Source organism: Drosophila nasuta, chromosome 2R, assembly GCF_023558535.2.
Source record: "Drosophila nasuta strain 15112-1781.00 chromosome 2R, ASM2355853v1, whole genome shotgun sequence".
NCBI lineage: Eukaryota > Metazoa > Arthropoda > Insecta > Diptera > Drosophilidae > Drosophila > Drosophila nasuta.
Genome location: NC_083456.1, coordinates 21,698,616 through 21,719,004, shown reverse-complemented (window position 1 = coordinate 21,719,004; position 20,389 = coordinate 21,698,616). Strand labels below are relative to the sequence as shown.

The 20,389-nt window shown below is 41.2% G+C and overlaps 12 protein-coding genes across 13 annotated transcripts; 4 read left to right on the top strand and 8 right to left on the bottom strand.

Moving 5' to 3' along the window:
* Positions 1-49: 49 nt before the first annotated feature.
* LOC132786530 (histone acetyltransferase type B catalytic subunit) lies at positions 50-1,943 on the bottom strand. 2 transcript variants are annotated; one of them, XM_060793077.1, is made up of 4 exons: positions 1,838-1,943; positions 1,475-1,637; positions 913-1,414; positions 50-855 (listed from the first exon to the last, which is right to left on the bottom strand). In XM_060793077.1, the coding sequence occupies exons 1-4, from the start codon at positions 1,868-1,870 to the stop codon at positions 210-212; spliced, it is 1,344 nt and encodes a 447-aa protein (XP_060649060.1). In that variant the 5' UTR covers positions 1,871-1,943; the 3' UTR covers positions 50-209. The 2 variants fall into 2 exon arrangements, with proteins under 2 accessions (XP_060649060.1, XP_060649061.1); XM_060793078.1 differs by having other exon boundaries at positions 1,833-1,847.
* Positions 1,944-2,040: 97 nt separating this feature from the next.
* Positions 2,041-4,189, top strand: LOC132786528 (26S proteasome non-ATPase regulatory subunit 12). Its single transcript, XM_060793076.1, has 4 exons — positions 2,041-2,225; positions 2,339-3,384; positions 3,446-3,602; positions 3,724-4,189. Exons 2-4 carry the CDS (start codon positions 2,345-2,347, stop codon positions 4,024-4,026), a joined length of 1,500 nt encoding a protein of 499 aa, XP_060649059.1. The 5' UTR covers positions 2,041-2,225; positions 2,339-2,344; the 3' UTR covers positions 4,027-4,189.
* Positions 4,190-4,353: 164 nt separating this feature from the next.
* Positions 4,354-5,856, top strand: LOC132786531 (histone PARylation factor 1-like). The gene has a single exon (XM_060793079.1). The coding sequence runs from the start codon at positions 4,546-4,548 to the stop codon at positions 5,854-5,856; it is 1,311 nt and encodes a 436-aa protein (XP_060649062.1). The 5' UTR covers positions 4,354-4,545.
* Positions 5,171-6,876, bottom strand: LOC132786535 (uncharacterized). The gene is made up of 3 exons (XM_060793084.1): positions 6,683-6,876; positions 6,197-6,624; positions 5,171-6,123 (listed from the first exon to the last, which is right to left on the bottom strand). The coding sequence occupies exons 1-3, from the start codon at positions 6,781-6,783 to the stop codon at positions 5,945-5,947; spliced, it is 708 nt and encodes a 235-aa protein (XP_060649067.1). The 5' UTR covers positions 6,784-6,876; the 3' UTR covers positions 5,171-5,944.
* Positions 6,877-7,294: 418 nt separating this feature from the next.
* LOC132786536 (ADP-ribosylation factor-like protein 6-interacting protein 1) lies at positions 7,295-8,311 on the top strand. Its single transcript, XM_060793085.1, has 3 exons — positions 7,295-7,471; positions 7,547-7,912; positions 7,977-8,311. Exons 1-3 carry the CDS (start codon positions 7,448-7,450, stop codon positions 8,178-8,180), a joined length of 594 nt encoding a protein of 197 aa, XP_060649068.1. The 5' UTR covers positions 7,295-7,447; the 3' UTR covers positions 8,181-8,311.
* On the bottom strand, positions 8,008-10,609 carry LOC132786527 (G-patch domain and KOW motifs-containing protein). Its single transcript, XM_060793075.1, is given in 5 exon segments — positions 8,008-8,754; positions 8,756-8,866; positions 8,868-9,424; positions 9,491-10,212; positions 10,268-10,609. Coding segments are annotated over 5 exon segments (1,602 nt in total). The 5' UTR covers positions 10,405-10,609; the 3' UTR covers positions 8,008-8,679.
* Positions 10,610-10,708: 99 nt separating this feature from the next.
* LOC132786526 (T-complex protein 1 subunit gamma) lies at positions 10,709-12,927 on the top strand. Its single transcript, XM_060793074.1, has 4 exons — positions 10,709-10,855; positions 10,915-10,976; positions 11,102-11,601; positions 11,661-12,927. Exons 1-4 carry the CDS (start codon positions 10,822-10,824, stop codon positions 12,697-12,699), a joined length of 1,635 nt encoding a protein of 544 aa, XP_060649057.1. The 5' UTR covers positions 10,709-10,821; the 3' UTR covers positions 12,700-12,927.
* Positions 12,928-12,988: 61 nt separating this feature from the next.
* LOC132786532 (N(6)-adenine-specific methyltransferase METTL4) lies at positions 12,989-14,131 on the bottom strand. Its single transcript, XM_060793081.1, has one exon. It carries the CDS (start codon positions 14,101-14,103, stop codon positions 13,039-13,041), a length of 1,065 nt encoding a protein of 354 aa, XP_060649064.1. The 5' UTR covers positions 14,104-14,131; the 3' UTR covers positions 12,989-13,038.
* A 140-nt stretch (positions 14,132-14,271) lies between these two features.
* LOC132786534 (uncharacterized) lies at positions 14,272-15,306 on the bottom strand. The gene is made up of 2 exons (XM_060793083.1): positions 15,266-15,306; positions 14,272-15,204 (listed from the first exon to the last, which is right to left on the bottom strand). The coding sequence occupies exon 2, from the start codon at positions 15,189-15,191 to the stop codon at positions 14,274-14,276; it is 918 nt and encodes a 305-aa protein (XP_060649066.1). The 5' UTR covers positions 15,192-15,204; positions 15,266-15,306; the 3' UTR covers positions 14,272-14,273.
* Positions 15,307-15,319: 13 nt separating this feature from the next.
* On the bottom strand, positions 15,320-16,625 carry LOC132786533 (uncharacterized). Its single transcript, XM_060793082.1, has one exon. The coding sequence runs from the start codon at positions 16,609-16,611 to the stop codon at positions 15,691-15,693; it is 921 nt and encodes a 306-aa protein (XP_060649065.1). The 5' UTR covers positions 16,612-16,625; the 3' UTR covers positions 15,320-15,690.
* Positions 16,626-16,803: 178 nt separating this feature from the next.
* Positions 16,804-17,805, bottom strand: LOC132785750 (uncharacterized). Its single transcript, XM_060792014.1, has one exon. The coding sequence runs from the start codon at positions 17,730-17,732 to the stop codon at positions 16,857-16,859; it is 876 nt and encodes a 291-aa protein (XP_060647997.1). The 5' UTR covers positions 17,733-17,805; the 3' UTR covers positions 16,804-16,856.
* A 129-nt stretch (positions 17,806-17,934) lies between these two features.
* LOC132785843 (mitochondrial thiamine pyrophosphate carrier) lies at positions 17,935-20,337 on the bottom strand. The gene is made up of 3 exons (XM_060792134.1): positions 19,982-20,337; positions 18,775-19,474; positions 17,935-18,714 (listed from the first exon to the last, which is right to left on the bottom strand). Exons 2-3 carry the CDS (start codon positions 19,338-19,340, stop codon positions 18,243-18,245), a joined length of 1,038 nt encoding a protein of 345 aa, XP_060648117.1. The 5' UTR covers positions 19,341-19,474; positions 19,982-20,337; the 3' UTR covers positions 17,935-18,242.
* Positions 20,338-20,389: the final 52 nt, after the last annotated feature.

Here is a 20,389-nt window from a genome sequence, read left to right as displayed (position 1 = left end):
ATACGCACCCAAAATATACACTCTTGGACAAGACACACACATGTGTAGGTATTTTTAATACATATTTATTCGACAGAATCCTACTGTAGGCTTATAGCAACAAATTGTATTTTGTAATCAACATATGAAGAACCGAAAAACGTAATAAATTAATCAACACCCAATGGCATGTTTTATGTTTTGTGTTTTGTTTAAAATCTTCACTCCATCTAGGCGCGCAGCTTATCAATTGTATTCTTGTAATCCTGTTCGATCAGTACATATTCTTCCTGCAGCTGCTCAATGCGCTGCTTCATGCTGGGCAAACGTGCCCGCAACATTTCAGTATCCATCTTGAAGCGTTCCATTTTTTGTAGATCTTTTAACTGCTTATAGTAAACGGCATTCAATCGTCGCTTCACTTCCAGACGGTAGGATCGATACTCTTTCTCATCGTGCACATTGGTGTAATAGAGACGCAACAGCTCATAAACTTTGCGCACTTGCCGCGGATTCAACTTCAAGGCTTCGCGTGCTTCTCGCACCATTTCCTTGTTGAAACCTTTGATGATTTCGTTGCGTGCAAAACACTTTAGTTCCTTGCACAATTTGGCATCAACAAAATTTCGTAAACGTTGGAAATCCTCTGAAGGATCCTCGACAGTAATGTCCACAACGTTCTTCTGCGACTGATAAAACTTATAAATCGTTTCCACCAGCTGAGTGGCCAAGCCTAGCTTTTGGAATGGCGGCAATATCAACATTTGACTGATGCGTGGCCTCTTGTTTTGCGGATACGCATAATATTCATAGACCGTGGTGTAGCCAGCGGTGGCATATTGATACTGTCCATCCTTGTTCTTGTACTTTTCGTAGCTGCAATAAGCATACAATTAAGTGGATTGCAAGGAGCATATTGAATGATATATATACCAAATAAAGTAGCACCACTGTGCATCATCGGTATCAATGTAAGATGCGGCATCCACAAACCACAAAATAAATGTTTGCAGTCGTGCAAAGAACTTGAGGAAGGAAGACAACTTGTAGTCGCATTGATAGATCTCAAAGAGACGTTCGCTGCCATCATCGCCACGTTGCGTGTACTCGCTTAGCTTCTCGCCGAATGGCTGGAACTTGTCCGCTTTGTCCAGCGTCTTGAGGAACTCATCCTGGTTGATAAAATAGCAGCCATCAGGCAAACTCTGCGCAATTGTCGCCACTACGTCGTCTGCTTTGATTTCACCGCCAGATATTTCATTGACACGTTTCTCGTACTCAATGCCCAGATAGATGTGCAACGGTCCGGCCGTGTATAGCACACGTACTTGCAATCCTTGGTAGCCAAAAATTGTCTCAGATTCACCAAAGATTTGATGTGCCATCGCGGGGTGGAAAATCAAGGCATCGTTGTTGATGTCTGTCTTGTCGCGTACTGCAAAATGTGACTTAATGACCCTGTTTAACTGTAACTTGTCAGTAACTTGCAACTTACTCAGCTTGAATTGAACTGTTTCGAGAGCATCGAGCACCAAGTCTTGATATTCCTGTATTTGTGCCATTTTGTTGATAGTCGTCCACTTCTTGCGGCTACCCCTTAATTTGGCGCGTAAAATGTGATTGTAGTTGTAGCGTCGAAACAGCAAACGTTTGCGGTTCTGTGCAGAGATTTAATTACGTATAATGCAATGCTTTTACTTTTTAGACAAATTAATAATACTGCGTTTTCGCAATTAAAATTAATTCACTAAAAATTGTATGTTTAGCGAAACTTTTCGCGGCTTAACAAAGACTGAAGCGTTCAGTGTTGCGCAGTGCACTGAATGACAAATTGTAACACTAGGGCTGCACACCTTACCGTACGTTTTCGCTTTTTGCTCAAAGTGGCCATATTGTGAATTTGAATTTTTGAACAGATTTATTTACTTTTAAATATGCGTTTTTAAAAATTATTTGACGTTTATGTATATTTCATAAATCACTGTAGTTTTGCTAATTCGTTCAATTCGAAAATATACCGTTTTCATGACACTATTCAACACTGAGTTACGCGCAGCCAACTTAACATCATTTGTAAGCAAATTTCTGCAGAGTTTTGATCGAAATTCACCGCATTTGTTTCCTTCAGGACGTATTATTAAGTGTTTAATAATAAAAGCTACCGCTCAACGCTGTGGCAAAGAGTTCGAATAACTTTGTTGAACAATAAATAAATACACTTAGTTCGATTTGTACACACAGCAAATGTAAGTAGCGGTACATACAAAAATTGCCTTGTCATAGCAGCCACAACTACGACAGCAACAACAACAACGTCAACAAAAATCCTTTAATTTGTGCATATTATTTTGTTGCTTAGCTCATCATGGATACATACTTGTTCGATGGCGGTCGCATTACAAAAATGGAGGTGGACTATGAGCCAGCCTGCAATGAAAAAATCCCACTGGCCAAGGAATTGGCTAAAAAGAATCCCGACGCCTTTCACGAATCCATCGAAATGATGCTGCAATTAGAGAAACAAACGCGTCTGGGCGCTGACATGGTCTCCTGCTCCCGCGTCCTTGTTGCCATCTGTCAGATCTGCCTCGAGGCGGGCAACTGGAATGCGTTGAACGAATACGTTTCATTGTTGGTGCGACGTCGTTCGCAGCTAAAGCAGGCGGTAGTCAAGATGATTCAAGAGTGCTGCACATACGTGGACAAGACTCCCGACAAGGAAACCAAACTTAAGTTAATCGATACGCTGCGTTCTGTAACTGAGGGAAAAATATATGTGGAAATCGAGCGTGCTCGTTTAACCAAAATTCTGGCTGACATCAAAGAAGCCGATGGTGATGTGGCTGGTGCAGCTGCTGTTATGGAAGAGTTGCAAGTGGAGACCTATGGTTCAATGGATAAACGTGAGAAGGTTGAGCTCATCTTGGAGCAAATGCGACTGTGCCTGCTGAAGGAGGATTATGTGTCAACGCAGATCATTGCCAAGAAGATCAGCATCAAGTTCTTCGATGATCCGGCTCAGCATGATCTCAAGCTAAAGTTTTACAATTTAATGATACAGTTGAATCGGGATACATCATTCCTAAATACCTCGCGTCACTATCAGGCTATTGCTGAGCCACCACGTAAGAAAGCGCCAGCCGCTGTGGAATCATCAACTGGAGGCGATGAAAAGAAAAAGAGCGAGGAGAAAAAGACGAAAGATGAGGAGGACAAAAAGTCTGAGGCAACCGTGTCAGCAATTGAGCTTGAAACCGAACTGACAGATGCACAGAAAAAGGAGTTGACCGATAAACTGGTCTGCGCTGTGCTCTACTGTGTCCTGGCTCCTTATGACAACGAACAGAGTGATATGATGGCTCATTTGTCCAAGAACAAGAAGCTTGAGGATGTTCCCGTCTATAAGTAATATTTACAAATTATATAATTGAGTCTATACTTATTTATATGATATGCCTTTTTTTAGAGAAATACTGCGTCTGTTCATGTCAAAGGAGCTGATTAATTTTGATACTTTCAATGCTGATTTTGGCTTGGTCCTGGCCGAGAATGAAATGTTCAAAGACAGCACAAAGCATGGCAAGAAGTGCATCACTGAGCTGAAAGATCGCCTGATAGAGCACGTAAGTTGGACATCTATTATAAAACATAAAAACTTTGCCCTGACTGGCATCATCAACATCAAAGTTTACAATGTATGTTTTTGGAAATAGTGATTTAACAAAATTTTTTTTTTATTTTTAGAATATTCGCATTATTGCAATGTACTATTCACGATTGCATTTGTCGCGTATGAGCGAACTGCTTAATTTGCCCACAAATCGCTGTGAGGAATATCTATCGAAGTTGGCCAATAGTGACACAATACGTGTCAAGATCGATCGACCAGCTGGCATTATCTACTTTACCACAAAGAAAAGCGCCTCCGACATATTGAACAACTGGGCAACCGATGTAAATCAATTGATGTCGCTGGTCAACAAAACCTGTCACCTGATCAATAAGGAGGAGTGCGTCTATTCGGTGATGTGCGCCGTCGAGGACTAGGAGCATTTGTAGTAGATTTTATTGTGTTTTCGCTTTTGAAACGCCTGCCCATATACATACATACATTTATTGTAATACTAACTAACCAACCCTCAAATTGATTCTTTTACTAAGGTTTGTATTCATTGAATGAAGTACAACGACAATTAAAAACCAAACATCATTCTAACATGTACTGAGAAGGAGACGAAATCGATCAAAAAAGAACATTTTGTTTTACATATATATATATATCGCAATTTGTGCTTGTTTCAATACAAATTACAGGGTAGGTTAAAGTCGTTCACGAAAAGCTCCCCCTGTTGGCAAAATAAGAACCGAAGAAAATACCAAATTCTCTTTATTAGCTTCCATTTCAAGTTTCAACTAGTGGTCTGGTATCTTTTAATATGCAACTTGAGGTCACACTGCGACAGATTTGCTGGTGTTTATTTCCCGGCAAGAACAAGAGAAAGCTTTGCAATATTTTTCCTTTTAATGTGCATTACAAATAACTAAAGCATCCATCTGCTTAACAAAATGCCAAAGGAAGACTGCAAATATTGGGACAAGTGTTATCAGCGCAATGAGGCCCATCTCGAAAAGTACAATCATCCCAGCAAGGAAACAGATATTCCAAAAATGGCGCCAAAACGCAAAACGACTAGCACAGCCGACAACAAGGAGGAAGTAAGTCCCCAAAAAGAGGACAGTCCAAATACCAGCAGTTCTGCAAGAGAAATAGAAGCAGTTGCTGCAGTCGGCGAATATGAAACGGAAACTGCGCAGCTTCACAAGGAGGCAATGAACAATATTGCCGGCAAGAATTATATGGAAATACTGGAGAAGCGCATTCGCCTCTCCGTGCAGCAGGAATACGATAATCTCTGTGAGAGCAACGAATTCATCCGCCACAAATTTCTGGTCGAAATGCCACCAGATTTCTATGCATTCTGGCAGTTTATCAATACGCTCAAAAAGGACACAACTAAAACAGCTGTTTTGCAGCACATTGAACAAATGTTCCAACTGCAGTTGGTGGCACCCTTTGAGTTCCTCGCTGGGAAATTCCATAAAGCTAAAATTGGTGAACCTGGCGATTATTTGAGACATTGGCGTTTCTACTACGATCCGCCCGAGTTCCAGACGGTTTTTGTTCGCAAAAATACGGGCATCCATTATGGCTACTGGCGTGATGTGCCCCAGGATAAAGATCGTCTACTCCTAGCGCGTAATGATTCCACACAAAACTGTGAATTTCAATTTATTGCTGGCAACATCTTCGATGCCTTCCTGTACTACTTGGAACATGACTTCGTGGGCACGCCTTTCAACACCGCTCAAGTTGCGGCCACCAAGAAAGCCGTGAAGCAGCATCTTAGTGATAATCCATTGCCCGATCTGGATACGTTGACCAAAGAGCGTAATAAACGTGTCATGGCCAAATCCTTTCATCGAGCTGGCATTGTTGTGCCCTACGAACGCAAGTCACAGCAAGGATATCGTCCGTTGCCTGTCAGCGATGCGGAACTCAAGAAAATTCTGGCACTCTTCGAGCGGAAGGATCTCGGAGTAGACAGCGACAATGCCAAGCAAGCTGTGCTAGAAAAGCTGCAGCCGGTGGCAAATGCCGCCAATATCGCGGTGGATGAATGTGATTTTGGCACTGCTCTAGAGTTGGGCCTGGATTTGTTTAGCAGTGGTCACAAAGAACTGCATATGCTGATCTCGTCGCTACTAGTGCCAGCGTATTCCCTGCTATCGCGGCCTCAGTTCATTGCTATTGCCAAGGCGCACATGGAACAGCGGAGCAAGGAGCTCAACTTGAGCATCTTTGAAGTGTTGAAATAAGTACACGTTGTATTTGATTTTTGATTTTTTCTTTATACAACACCTCAACCAATTTATTCAGAAATATACATTCATGCCTCCCCCAATATTAAGAATATAAATAAGAACTGGGTTTGGGTTTGGGAACATAGCGATCGCTGCATTGGACTCCGGATTGTTGTAATAGCTTGATCAATGGTCCGGCAGTAACGCCATCTATAGGTAGCTTATCGACGTACACCACATATGAATTGAACGGAAGCTGCATCTGCTGGCGCCAGCTAGCAACTATGTGGGGAAGAAAAACAAAACAAAAAATGCATAAACATGCACGAAAGAAAAGCAAAGTGTAAAAACTCACCACCAGCTGCTACACCGGATATAAAATTGGGCGCCTCCAGTTGACTTATGGTCTTATCGCCGGATGGACCACCAATGCTGTGCACAATGGCGACCTCATTGCAATACCTGTTGATATCTTCGCTTTTGTACTCCATCTTTGGTTTTACTGTGATCGTCAACACCTTCTTAGCCAATTGAGCATAAGGCAGAAGCAGCTCTGTAATTTCACCACTGTTGTTGAAATCTTCTTCGAGTGTAGCCAATAAGTGTGCTTTGGCTGCATTCAAATGCAAAGACGACGATTTTGCCGGTATGCTGCAAATGTTTTTGGCATCCTGTAGCAACGAAGCGTTACAAAATTCTGTTATTTGTGGTCCTTCCACCAACACGAATAGTTCACTGGCAATGGGAGCTTCTGATTCGCCCTCATTAAAATTTAGGTGCAACCTGTTAATATACTTCTATATAAACATTTCATTTTATAAACAAAAAACTGCAGACTCACTGTGATGCCGGTTCAACGTTGTCGAATTCATCCTCTTCGCAGTCGTCCCAAAAGGCTCGAGACGACGGTATGTTTACTTCTCCAAAACCTGGGCAGCTCATTTTGTAAATATAGGAAGCTAGTTTTAGTCAACAAAAAGCTAAAATCAGTTTGCGTTAATTTGTTCAAGTCATTTGCTAAAGTATCGAGTATGATAAACGATACCTTTTTCGATTAAGCTTGTCATGGGTATTTATCAGTAGCAGTCCCTTCGATCTATCAGTGTGCCCAACGCAAGTATATATTATATACTCTCTGATACTAAAATAGTGAAAAATACCGGAAGTCCTTTAATTGGGCGTTTGCTATGAGCTTTCAACTGCTATCAACAGGCGTATTTTAACTTTTGTCCTCTACCTTTTCTTTTGGAAATTTTTGCAATATATGTACATTGAATAGAAAATTTGTCCTTGGTTAACACACAGTAAACTGTTAAAGTTACCCCAACATTTTTTAATTAATTTTCAAAATCTCTTCATACCCTTGTACAGTGTAACCAAGCTACTAGTTATTGGTATATTTGGTATATTTGCGAAATAAATGCCATATCTTAATATCCAACTTATGGTCACCTCCGAAAGCGTCGCAGTCCTTCAGAAAACTCGACCAAACAAATTGATTTTTCTCCCAAATATAAAAAATAATAATAACGTACACCAGTAGGCGTTTTACACGGCAAACGACAAACAGCAAAGCGTTTTTTCTTAAAGAGATCGATCAGTCAAGATGACAACTTCACAAGTTGACCAGGTAAGTAAAGGATAAGAAATTGTGAATTACAATAAAAAGAACATGCAACAAATGCCGCCATCATTAAATTTACAGAAGCGTGCCCAAATTAAGCTAAAACATGATTTGGAACCATTTCGCAATGCCATTGTTGGTGCTTATGGCGTTCTCACCTGGGAAAAGCAATACTATGCCGGCATTGTCTTTGGTGCCATCAGTTTCTTGTATCTGTTGCTGTGGTACCTAGACTTGTCATTCATAACGCTCTTCTCACTGCTAACATTGCTAGCATTTTTCATGGACTTTGTGCTGCCAATGGTGTCGCGTCTAGTTTGCAGCGGTGGCAAATGGGATGGCGAACAAGAGGCAAAGTTCGAGGAAGTCTGTGGCCAGTTGTATAATATTAAATCGCGGATCGGGGAGTGGTACGATTATCTATTCAAGGAACGCAAGCCCACATTGGTATGTTCTTATATTAATAATTTAATTTCTTGTCAATTAAACTCTTAAATTTTCCTTTAAACAGGTTGTCATAGTCATTAGCTTGGGATTGTTAATTTTGGCCTGGATTGGTGCTATCATCAACAATCTGTTGCTCATGTACTGCGCCACTGTATTGGTTGCCTTGTGGCCCGGCCTGAATGAAAAGGACGTGTTCAAGTCCATCATACAGAAGGCTTCCAAAATAGTCAATGATAAAATCCAATATGGCAAGAAAAAGCTGCAGTAAATTTATGGCATTATACCTTACGCATTTTTAAATATGTAATACAACCACAAAACCACGCATTCACCACATTTGACCAAAAAAAAAAGAAAGAAACATATATAAATAACTAAGTCATCAACTTGCCATTACTATATTCATAACAATTACATTTAGTAATCATCTTAAATGAAAGCAAAGTATACTATATGCGCATATATTGAAAGTATTATCATTCTCCACTCACCTAATCAACTTTGTTGTAAAACCATGACTTTTAAACATAAGATATTTTCAATTCCTATACGTCGTATAATATAACATATTGTGTGTGTAGTATGGGACCCTAAGAATCTCAAAGAACAAGAAAAAAGACAAATTTGTGATTAATTTTTGTGAGTTAGATGAAATTTAATGATAATCCCGCATAAGTATACAAAAGCTTAGGCGTCGTCAACCGATCGATCGATACCAACATATTTAAATAAAGTTTTCAATTGAAGTAAACTAAATGCTCTTTGTACTATCTGCCACGCCCTTCGCGAGATCTGGAGCGAGTGCGAGAGCGCGCATGCTTGCTCTTCTTAGTCTTCTTTTTTATGCTTGCTGGAATGACGACGTCGCGAACGCTCATCTAGGCTAGAATCGCTGTCTTCTTGGGAGTCACTTGAATGACGATGGCGGTGAGATTTACTTTTTGACTTCTTCGATTTCTTTTTTAGATTTACCACTTTTCGACTTTTTCTTGTCCTTGCGCTCGTATGCTGAATCAGAATCGCTTTCCGTTGACTCACCAGTATCGTCTGCATCATCTGAGGTGCTTTGCTGTCGTCGGCGGCTACTCGTTTTGGAAGTGCAACTGTTGCTACGTGAATCTTGACGGTAACGACTGCTGCTGCTGCCACTTATGTCGTCTCTTCGTCGATCTTCGGTCTTGTAGGCTTTGCGTTCGTCTTGTCTGTAACTGTTGCATTCATCTTTGTAATCTCTGTTGTCAGCTCGACGATCTTCGGTCTTAATGCTGCGATGTTCGCTTTTGTGCGGCTTGCGATCTTCATCCCTTGATCTATAAGATTTGTGGTTTTCATCCCTTGATCTATGCGATCGTTCTTCCTCCTTTGTTTTGTACGGTTTATGGTCCTGCTCACGATGTCTGTCCCTGTGGTCTGCTCTTTGACTGTCTTTCCTTTCCGTGGACTTCTCGCGTTTTACAATAATTTGACCGTGCTCATTTTCTTGCTTCTTAAACTCTTCATACTTTGCCGAATCTACAGTAAGAAACAAAAAAACAAATAATCTCTTTTACGTAAACATATAGGTTAATTAGATCTTACTTATGCATTTGCCATACTGTGAATACTCTTTGCGCGACACGGGCTGGCAGAGAAACTCATTGAACGCCTCCTTGGCGCCTCCGATTGCCATTTTGACAATCACCCGACCAGCATGATCGTCGAAGCCTTCAATTTGCCCATACTGATCCTTCAGCTTTCCACCCAAGATACGTACGTAAGCTTGCTTCTTAATTTCCAGCACCTCATTTCTCTCAGGCTGTACCAGAAGTGCCTTCGACTTGAGTGCTTTATCCGCACCCAATCCCATGCCTTTGGGTCGCATAAATGGAGCATCGTCTACCGGCGCAGCACCTTTCTTTTTAGGAGGAGGATCCTTCCAGCCCATACCGCGCAACATGGCCAAGCCAAATTGCTGTATGGGTATAGAATCATAATCATCTATAGTCGATTCCTTGGCACCGTCAAGTGGTAATTCATCTGCTTTCAATGCAGGTAATACAAGCTTTTCACCCTCCACTATTTCACTGCCATTACTCTGTGCGGCCGCCAGAAGTTCACGTGCAGCACGTTGCTCCAAATTGCTGATGTCGTTACTTGCGGTGACTTCGGCTATTGATTGTGGCTCTGCGGTCGTCTCCTCGGGTTCTCCATCATCTTCGCCCAACAGCACTGCTCGTCTTTTCATCAGACTGGCCAGCGCTGTAGACGTTTTTTGATTGGTGGCCATTTGAATGATTAGTGGCGCCTCCTCGTGCTTTTCACTAGAAATAATTTAAATTAGTTATTGTGTCTGAACAAAAAATATTGTTAACTTACGCGACAAGTTTGATTTCTTTGCCTTCGAGGCATTTGATGAGCTCGACTTTGTTTTCTTCTTTTGCTACTTTGGGTGGCAAAATGCTGGGCTTCTTAGCCACTTTGCTAAAGCCAAAGGATATCTTTTTGGCATCCATAGCAGTGTTTTTTTATCACCCACCAAAATGCCGCAAGAAAACGTTTATAAACAAAAAGCAACAGCTGTTTTGTAAGTGTTACCAATTCAAGCATCGATAACGATGGCTTTTCGATAAAAGATTACTCATTTTGCGTTTTTGTAGCGAAATAGTATGAATTCAAAGTTGGTACGACTTCTATGCAATTAAATTAATTTTTGCATAATTTGCTTTCAAATCATATTTGTTTTATTTAGCTTGATAGTAAGAAATCAATATAATTATATTTATCGAATCTTCTCGAATCGTGCGTCACCGTTCCTAACCTCAAAAACAAACGTCAAGCATTCTCTTTCGAACCAGCGGCAACAGCAGCACAACGCGAGGCACGAGTTCTTTTATTTTCACATAAAATTTAATTAAAAACCCGATATAAACATGTTTGGTGGACAGCAACCCATCCTTGTGTTGAGTGAGTAACAAATTATTAAGATAACCGGAGCAATTAACTAAACAAATCTATAAACTTAGGTCAAAACACAAAAAGAGAATCGGGCCGCAAAGTGCAGTTGGAGAATATTCAAGCCGGAAAGGTATGAGTGTGTGTGCGTGTGAGCAATTGTATGCGTGTGTGTGTGCGTGTGACTCACATGTCTGCATTTGATGTTGTTGTTGTTGACCATCTGTTAAAAGATTCGAAATTTGTTGGATTTTTCAGGCCATTGCCGATGTGATTCGCACCTGCTTGGGCCCCCAGGCCATGCTAAAGATGTTGATGGATCCCATGGGCGGTATTGTGATGACCAACGATGGCAATGCGATCTTGCGTGAAATCACGGTGCAGCATCCAGCGGCAAAGAGCATGATCGAAATTGCACGCACACAGGATGAAGAGGTGGGCGATGGCACCACCTCTGTCATTGTGCTGGCCGGCGAGATGTTGGCCGCTGCCGAGCCATTCCTGCAACAGCAAATTCATCCGACTGTCATAATTCGCGCATATCGCGAAGCACTCGAGGACATTGTCAATCACCTACAGTCCGATCTGAGTGTGCAATTGGATGTGAAAGATAAGGCGAAGATGGCTGAGGTGGTCAAGGCGTGTGTGGGTACCAAATTCATTGGCAAGTGGTCTGATTTGGCTGTGAAAATTGCCCTGGATGCCGTTGAGACGGTTACACTGAATGAGAATGGACGTTTGGAGGTGGACATCAAGCGGTAAGCTTACAAATGAATTAATATTTAAGTATAGTTTATTAAATTTGCTATTTATTTAGTTATGCCAAGGTGGAGAAGATTCCCGGTGGCTCCATCGATGAGTCCTGCGTGTTGAAGGGCGTCATGATCAACAAGGATGTGACACACGCCAAGATGCGTCGCTACATTGAGAATCCGCGCATTGTGTTGCTCGACTGCTCGCTGGAGTACAAGAAGGGCGAAAGCCAGACAAATGTAGAGATCATTGGTGAGCAAGACTTTACGCGCATGTTGCAAATCGAAGAGGAGTTCGTGCAGCGTGTCTGCGCCGACATTATTGCCGTCAAGCCCGATCTGGTCTTCACCGAGAAGGGTGTGTCCGATCTGGCACAGCACTATCTGCTCAAGGCGGGCATCACAGCCATCCGGCGCTTGCGCAAAACAGACAACTTGCGAATTGCCCGCGCCTGTGGCGCCACCATCGTCAATCGCACTGAGGAGCTGACCGAGAAGGATGTGGGCACCGGTGCCGGACTGTTTGAGGTGAAGAAAATTGGCGACGAGTACTTTACGTTTGTCACACAGTGCAAGGACCCCAAGGCTTGTACTATTTTGCTGCGCGGTGCCAGCAAGGATATACTCAACGAGACGGAGCGCAATCTGCAAGATGCTCTGCATGTGGCACGCAACCTGGTGTTGGAGCCACGTCTTGTGGCTGGCGGTGGCGCCGTCGAAATGGCTGCTTCCCAGCTGCTCACCCGCAAACAGGTGAAGGGACCCTACACGGCTGTGGCTCACGCCTTGGAGATCATTCCACGCACCTTGGCGCAGAACTGTGGCGCCAATACTATTCGTGCCTTGACCGCACTGCGTGCCAAGCACGCTTCACACAAAGCCGCCGGCGTTTGTGCCTGGGGCATTGATGGCGAATCTGGTGAAATTGTCGACATGAACGTGAAGAACATTTGGGAGCCGTTAGCTGTCAAGTTGCAGACCTACAAAACTGCCGTGGAGACTGCAATTCTGTTGCTGCGCATCGATGATATTGTTTCGGGCTCAAAGAAACGTGGTGGCAACGAGCCAACTAATCCTGCCGCCATGGCTCAGGGCCATGAATAGGCAAAAAAGCAAAAAAACAAACTTCATCAAATACAAGTGTATTAATAATGCTTAATATTTTAATACTTAATTTAACACACACACAACAAAACCAAACACAAAAACTCCACCCCACACACTACAAATGTTTAACATTTCGCCTACACTCTCACATACAAAATTTTTGTTGCATTTGCTCTCATTAACAGTACACAAATAAAAATGATAATAAAACAACAAATTTTCAAATATATTGTACATTTAATAGGGAAATACTTTTAAGTATTTAAAAAAAACAAACGAAGAGTACCATTGGTTTTTTGAAGGTTTTTTGTATATAACTCTTATAAACTGTATTAGCTAGATTTGCTTTACGACTTTATCGTAAAGTCGCTCATTCATTAGTTTCAACACTTCAAGGCCAATAGATGTAAAGTTGGGCTGTAAGTAGCGGGCAAAGAGCTCCAGACAATTGGGTTCCTTTTGATGCTCACCCAGCTTCAAATGTGAACGCAGCCACTCCAACAGCGGCGGCTTATGGGAATGCACAATGCTGGGTATGCTAAGCAACAGTTCCGTCTGTTTCAGTTCCTCAGCATAGCTTGCGTCGCTCTCCACATGACAGGCCAAATAGAGCATCTCGTAGGGCTGCTTTTGGGTGACATCTCCAGAATTTAAATCACTAATTAATTGGTGCTCCGTATTTAATTTGTACCACCGAAGTTTATGCAACAATCGTAATCGCCAACTGGACAGCAAATTGGTTTCCAGCGCCTGCTGATGTTGTCTAGAGTTTGTGCACCAAATGGCCACCAAAGTGCGTTCATGGATCAGCTGACCAAGTGGTAATTGACTCAGCTGATCATTATCCAGCATCGCATAGCCCAACTCTTGTTTGGTGCGCTTTATGCGGCGAATGTATTTGTTGCGCCATGGCGGATCCAAGACGATGACATCATAGCTGGGCAACAATTGTGGCAGCAATGCGGTCAACTGTTCCACATTGTGATTGTAAAAGCGAGCAGCTTGAGGTATAATATAGGATGAGCTATTTCCGTTGTGGAACTCTTGAAATTTGCCACTTAGATTGCTGCCGTGCAGCTGTGGCAGCGTGTACTCGGCTTCCCAGTAACGTGGTAAAGATGTTTCCACATCACTATTCTCCACTTCGGGCAACAGCTTCAAGTACTCAGTAATGTTGTCCTCCGATTGCTGAATATTCGGCGCATCATTCAACTTCCTTTTCCGTTTCTTTTGGTTTGTTGTTGTTGTTTTGGGTTGATGAAAATAAAACAACTGCTTCTTGAGTTCATAAGTCGTATTATCTGTCACTGTTGCACTGTATATTTGATTGATTAATTCTCTATGATTCAGCAAAATAGCGTATCGTCCCTGTTTATCCAAATTTGATTGCACTTTCAGCATGTTGCGCTGCTGCTGCTATTTTGTGCACATATCGATAGAAAATTATCGATACTTAACGATGTTGTCCTCTGAGTGTTCAGCGTCTGGCAAATCATTCAAGCTGCATTTCCGTTTCCTTTACTCAACTGATCCTATTTTGTACATATCGATGGAATATAATCAACACTTCTTCAATAACGTAAGAAACCCATGGACCCCTCTTTGAAATTGTTGCGAATTTGCTTAAGTAACTCGACGTGAACTTTTCGAATCCCATGCCGATCATAAAAATTAAGTTCTTCCGTTGAATGTAGTGCAACAAATTTAAGTAAATTGCTAACGCCACGCAACAGATCGTAGCATCGTATAGGATTATGTTTGTGATCGCGCGGTAATAAGAATAATGTTGGACTCGTTTTGACATTAAACCTTTTCGGCGGATTTTCGAATTGTATGCTCTTTTTATAAATGCTTATTTTCTCATGTTGCAATTTAGCGGCTAGTCGCTCCAAGTCGTTTAAGACTTCGCTAGATTCACTCACTGAGCTATAGAAGCAAACAATAATATCGTTTTGATCCTCGCCATAGATAAGATCATTAAATGTCGACAATTCCACATCCGCTACTTTTACGGTCTCCTCAATAGTAAGGGACTTGCCCAAGGATTCAGTTAGTAACTGGCTACAAAATACTTTCAGTTTCTGAAGGGAGGGTAAGGTTGGTCCTGCGGCATTGCCAAAGAAATGTACTTCACCGGTTGCACTTACTCCATATATCAGTGGCGGTGATTTAAGAGTGAAGCTACTGTCACCTCTCCGAATAGAGAAATCATTCCATTGGAAGACATATGCAGCCCAGAGATCGTCCACGTAAAACCTTATTTTGTTATCGTAAGTACCCGCAACATCGTAAAAAATATCCAGCCAAGTCTTCAATCCATCCAAATCGTCGGCGAATAAATGGAGCATCAAGAGTAAAGGTTGTGTACGTTTTTCTTTTTGTAAGCTCCTCAATGTAATTCGGTTAAGTCTTTCAGCATGCAATGGAGACAGCCAATTAAAGTAATTTTCCGGTTTCGGGTTGTAACCACATATTGATGATGGCAACATGTTTGCATCAGATCTAAATTCAAACTACAAATAAAATAAGTTCTTTTAGCAAACAAAGCTCATGTGACTCATACTCAAGCTTTTACTAAACTGTTGAGCTTTTAGTATTTCGTTTATTAACCATATTTTTTATTTCGGCATTCTGCAAACTTAATATTCGTCTTTATTTTGCTTTTATTTCATACTTTCAATTTAAAAACACAGAGAGCGATTAATTTTTGAATGTATTTATCGAAGATCTTTGTTTTGAATTTGTTTTGTGAATATCGAGACCGTTCATTTTTCGACATACAACTCGTTATTTATCGATGCTTTTTTTGTTGTTTTTTTTTATATGGAAATCTAATCATGTGGTAAGTCCCATAGACTTTAAATCGAAGATTTTTGGCCTTTATGGTCACACTTTGACATGCAGAATAACTTGAGGAAAGCTTTTTTAAGCAGTAGAAAGTGAAGTTACTTAAAAGAATAGTTAAGATCTTTTCATTTGATTTTTCTTTTATTTGTTAATTTCATTAAAACTGTATGTAATGTGATGTAATAAATGTCCATGCACTTTTGGAAAGCCACGACGATCATAATAAAGAAGTTCTTCACTGGAATGTTCAGCAACGAATTTAATTAATGTGTAAATTCCACGGCTTGGATCAAAACAACGAATGGGATTATGTTTTTGTGTGCGAGGCAACATAAATACAGCTGGAGTGGATTCTATTTGAAATTTCTTGGGTGGACTTTCATTCTGTACATTCATTTTCCAAATCTGTACGTGTTCCTTTTGCAATTTTCCAGCTAAACTCTCCAAATCTCTAAGAAATTTGTCCGTATCTGGTGCTCCCAGTTTCTGTGAGCTGTATAAGCATATTAGAATATCCATTTCATCTTGCCCATAGACAATTTCATTGAAATTAATCAAATCTATATCCAGCACTGGGATTTTATCTTTATATTCTATTGGCGCAATCAATGATCCTTCAAGCAACTGCTTACAAAACTCCCCAAGGCTTTCCAGGGAAGGCGTCTTCGGTCCTTTGTCGCTGCCAAAGAAATGCACTTTTCCCGCTGCGTCTTTTCCGTAGATCAGTGGAGGTGATTCCATGGGATAATTTTCGGACCTACAAACATATCCGTCCCAGCCAAAGACATGCGTTGACCAAAGATCATCAACAAAAAATGCAATTTTCTCGCCATACAATTCCTTGGCTGACAGCTTATAAACCATATCAAGCCATTGCTGTAGATAAGAGACATTTTCGGCAAAGAAATGCAACACTATAAGCATTGGTCGCTTATCCCTTGTTATTCCAAGCGTTGTCTCTCCATCATCCACTCGTTGAAATCTCTCCGAATACTGTGGAGACATCCAAGTGTTGTAATTCAGGGGCATCACATTATAATCACAAAAGTATGAACGCAACATTATGGTATAACAGCGAATCGTAAACTGAGCAACTGAAAAAAAACTATAGGGAAATTGACTCATATCAAAGCTTAAGAGCTTTTAAGTTTATCGTCTTGCTGACTACATCAACTAAATAGACCTCTTAGTAACCTATGTATGTATGTAAGTGAATAGATATGAATATAGAAAATATTAAAATTTATTGCAACTTAAATAAAATTTATAACTTGAATACAGTTATTAAATAATTAATAAAATATATTTCACAATTCAAATAAATATTGCAAGTCAACTATGGCCATATCTGGATATCTCGACTCGCCTTCCTTGTTGTACTCTTTCAGTTCAGGGTTTATGTGCTTGGCAATGTATTTCAAGTATCCCCTAAAGCTATCATGCGGTCTTTCTGTATTTGAGATCCAACCATTTGTTCGTTTTGTAACAAATCTTGTGATGCCTTGGAAGCAACTCGACTCGGACCAGGTATCGACATCTATACCTAGATAATTTTGCTGGCCACGATTCACGATTACAATATTTACTTCTTCATTCACTAAGATCTTTGTCAGTTTCCGTAATTTGCCTAATTGAAGAGTCCATTGATACCAAGCAGGATCATAGAACATTACAAATAGGTCTTTAGTACTCTGCCTTATCAAATGATAAAAGTTTCGGGGAGGCAAATCGAATTCCTTTGCTGAACCTAATACGATTGCCTCAAACACTTTGCCCTCCAAAAGCTTGTCACAAAAATCCCTGATGTACTTGTAGTTGAATAACATGTGCATGGTATAGATGAATCCATCTTTGTCCACTCCATAAAGCCGGGGTGCAACATTAGCACAATAGCTGCCAAAGCTCGCAGAATCTAATGAGCGATGAAAGTTGTTTATGTTTTTTATATCTTGGATTTCAAACGTAATGCGCCCCTCATATTCCTGTGTTAATGTAGCAATTGTCTCCAGCCATTTATAGAGTTGCTTGTAATGGCTTGCAAAGTAATGAAATGCGACAATACGAATTGTATTTAACTTCTCTGAACTACCAGAACTATTCACAGACATTTCTGTATTCTTTGATGGCCGACATGATATTTTATTCTCATCTGATGTTGGCAATATCACTTTAGGTTGATCCATTACCGATGTTTTAAAAAAATAACGACACTAACCACAATGAATAAACTAAATAAATAATGTCTCACCTTTTTATGCATTCAATTTCACCAAAAGCTTTCAAAAACAGTGTGACCACTTACGAGAAACTATTGAAAGCATTTGGAATTATAAATTCGCCTTGACAATTATTGAATACTCTTTTTAAAAATAAAAATCATAGAAGTTTATGCAATAATATTTTAATTACCGCAGTGATTATGCATTTAAGCATATATTGTAAGGCTATTATACAGATACAAATTATTATAAAAACAAACCCGTACTAAAGACAACAACTAATTAACAGATAAATTATGCTTAATATCAATTGTCTGTTTTTTTCTTTTCGTTTTTTTTTCATTTCTGTAAATTTGCATATAAAAAATAGTAGATTCGGTGCCATCAACTTTTCCCCTACTTATGTGTCTATAGTATATAGATAGAATAGAATTGATTCCATTGTGTTTTTGCGTGTGTGCTTGGATTTAGTAACTAGAAGCGCACCTGTTTGAGCTTATCGTAAATGCTAAAATACAAGGCCGTCGTCAGACTTGACTTAAGCAGCGTGGGAGCGACGCCCTTGTAGAGACCTCGTACTCCCTCCTGCCGCACTGTCTGCTGTAGACAATCCCAAACGCCATTGCATTGTAGGGTTTGTCCAAAGGTCTGACGATTACGTTCAAAGCCTTGGATTTGTAGACGCTTCTTGATTAGATCAAACGGATACACAATTGTCTTTGACAACATGCCCGACGAGGCGCCCAGCACCAAAAGTGTCCATGTTGGCAGCTTGCTGCGATCTTCCACCTCGAAGAATGTGCAAGCAGATTCGCTAAACAGACGATAGGCCATAAAATTCGTGCCCATCAAAGGGGCAATTTGCAGCAGAGCCGATGACAAGCCACGATACATGCCCCGAGGTCCCTCCTGACGTACAATGGCGGTCACAGCGCGCGTAGCATTCCTGTGTAAATTGATCAAACAATTAATTAAGTCCCAGCAGATGTATTTCTAAATTACTCACCGGTATCCTTTGCTCGTATCCTGTGCAATAAGTCGTGTGCGTATAACATCCAACGGTGTGGAAATGATGACAGCCGCTGCTCCAGCTGAGGCACCGCATATAAAGTTCGACAGATGCGTATGATCCTTGAGGTAGTGCGTTTGTTTAGCTAGCAGACTGAGTTGCTCATACGTCCAGAACTGACAGATGCCATACATGATGCTCAGCACCTGGGCGGGATTGTGACCCTTCCAGAAGGCCAGCAAACCCTCCTCTCGATAAATAGTGCGCACCGCCTGATTAATGGATGTGTATTTTGAGGATTGCACCGCAGTTGCTGCTTTTGGCGTCTCGGCCAACTGGCCACCCAACTTTTGGCCACTTGCACTCAAGGGTTCCACCTGAAGTTGGAAGCGTATCTTAAGCACATCCAACGGCTGGCAGGTGGAACGCGTGATGGCTGCCGACATGCCGCCGGCGACAATCTGTTGCAGTTGCTCACGGGTGCTGTGTGTGCGACGTGGACTGACCGGCGTTGCGGTATTTGTGGGCGCGGCAGTGGAAGGGCTTGCAACTGCTGGCGTCATTTTGCTGCCGAAAGTCTGTCTGCGAATGTTGTCAATAGCTCAACTTTAGGTTCGACTTTTGAGGGTGTGTGTGTGGTTAAGGTATTTGTGCTGATTTCACTTTTATTGCTGCGGCTGCGTCTTCAATGGCATTTCTGTAAATCATACGAAAAACCAACAACAGCATTAATTTGAAGTTAGACAAACAAACGTAAAATAGCTTTACGACAAATTTGTAGTAGCTCCACTGAAAACCCGTCGACGTCGTAGTCGACGACCCCACTTCAATTTGCTGTCTGTTGGCAAATTATTGCCAAATTAAAGTGTGAAATAAAATCACACAAATGGCATTTTGGGATCGCTTAGGCCAAACTTACAAGGTGTCATGCCCAGCAGAGCGCTTCCACTTCCTTAGTTATTATAGCTGTTGTGATTGTGGCTGATATTTATTTTGTGTGCTATGCTCGCCTGCGTGCTAATTTCAACATGATCTCAAAATAGTCACTTCATTCATTCATTGGGGGTCGTTTCGTTTCTTTATCAGCGATTTCACTTTTGTTGTGCTTGTTGCCAGCGATTGAGCTGCTGATGCTGCCCAAAGTAAACGCACAGATAAAGCGCGCCTGCATGCATTCGATATGCATAACAAATGAATAACTTACCTACGAAATTCAACGAAAGTATTCCAAGTATTCCAAGCAACCGATTCCTCCGTCCGCTCGCTGCCAGAGTGCAGCGCTAACTGTTTGGTTTGGCGCTCGTTCGACGACGACGCTTCTTCATTACAAATTACAAGTAACGGCAATTCGATTGCGTCAAAACTTTCTTTTGCCCCAAAGCGTGTCTAAATATACTCATCTGTATGTGTATGCCTAATAACTTTATGCTGCAGTTTGCCAAAGACTGAAAACCGGTTCCTATACGCTTTTCGGCTCCAATATTCGTTTGGAATTAAAAACAAAACTTGGCCTCTAAGTTACGTCAAGTGCATGCCAAGAACAGCTGTTGACTCGGCGTTGCCAGACTTGCGAACTTTTCGAAAAATATACCAAAAATGCCGTATTCGCCAA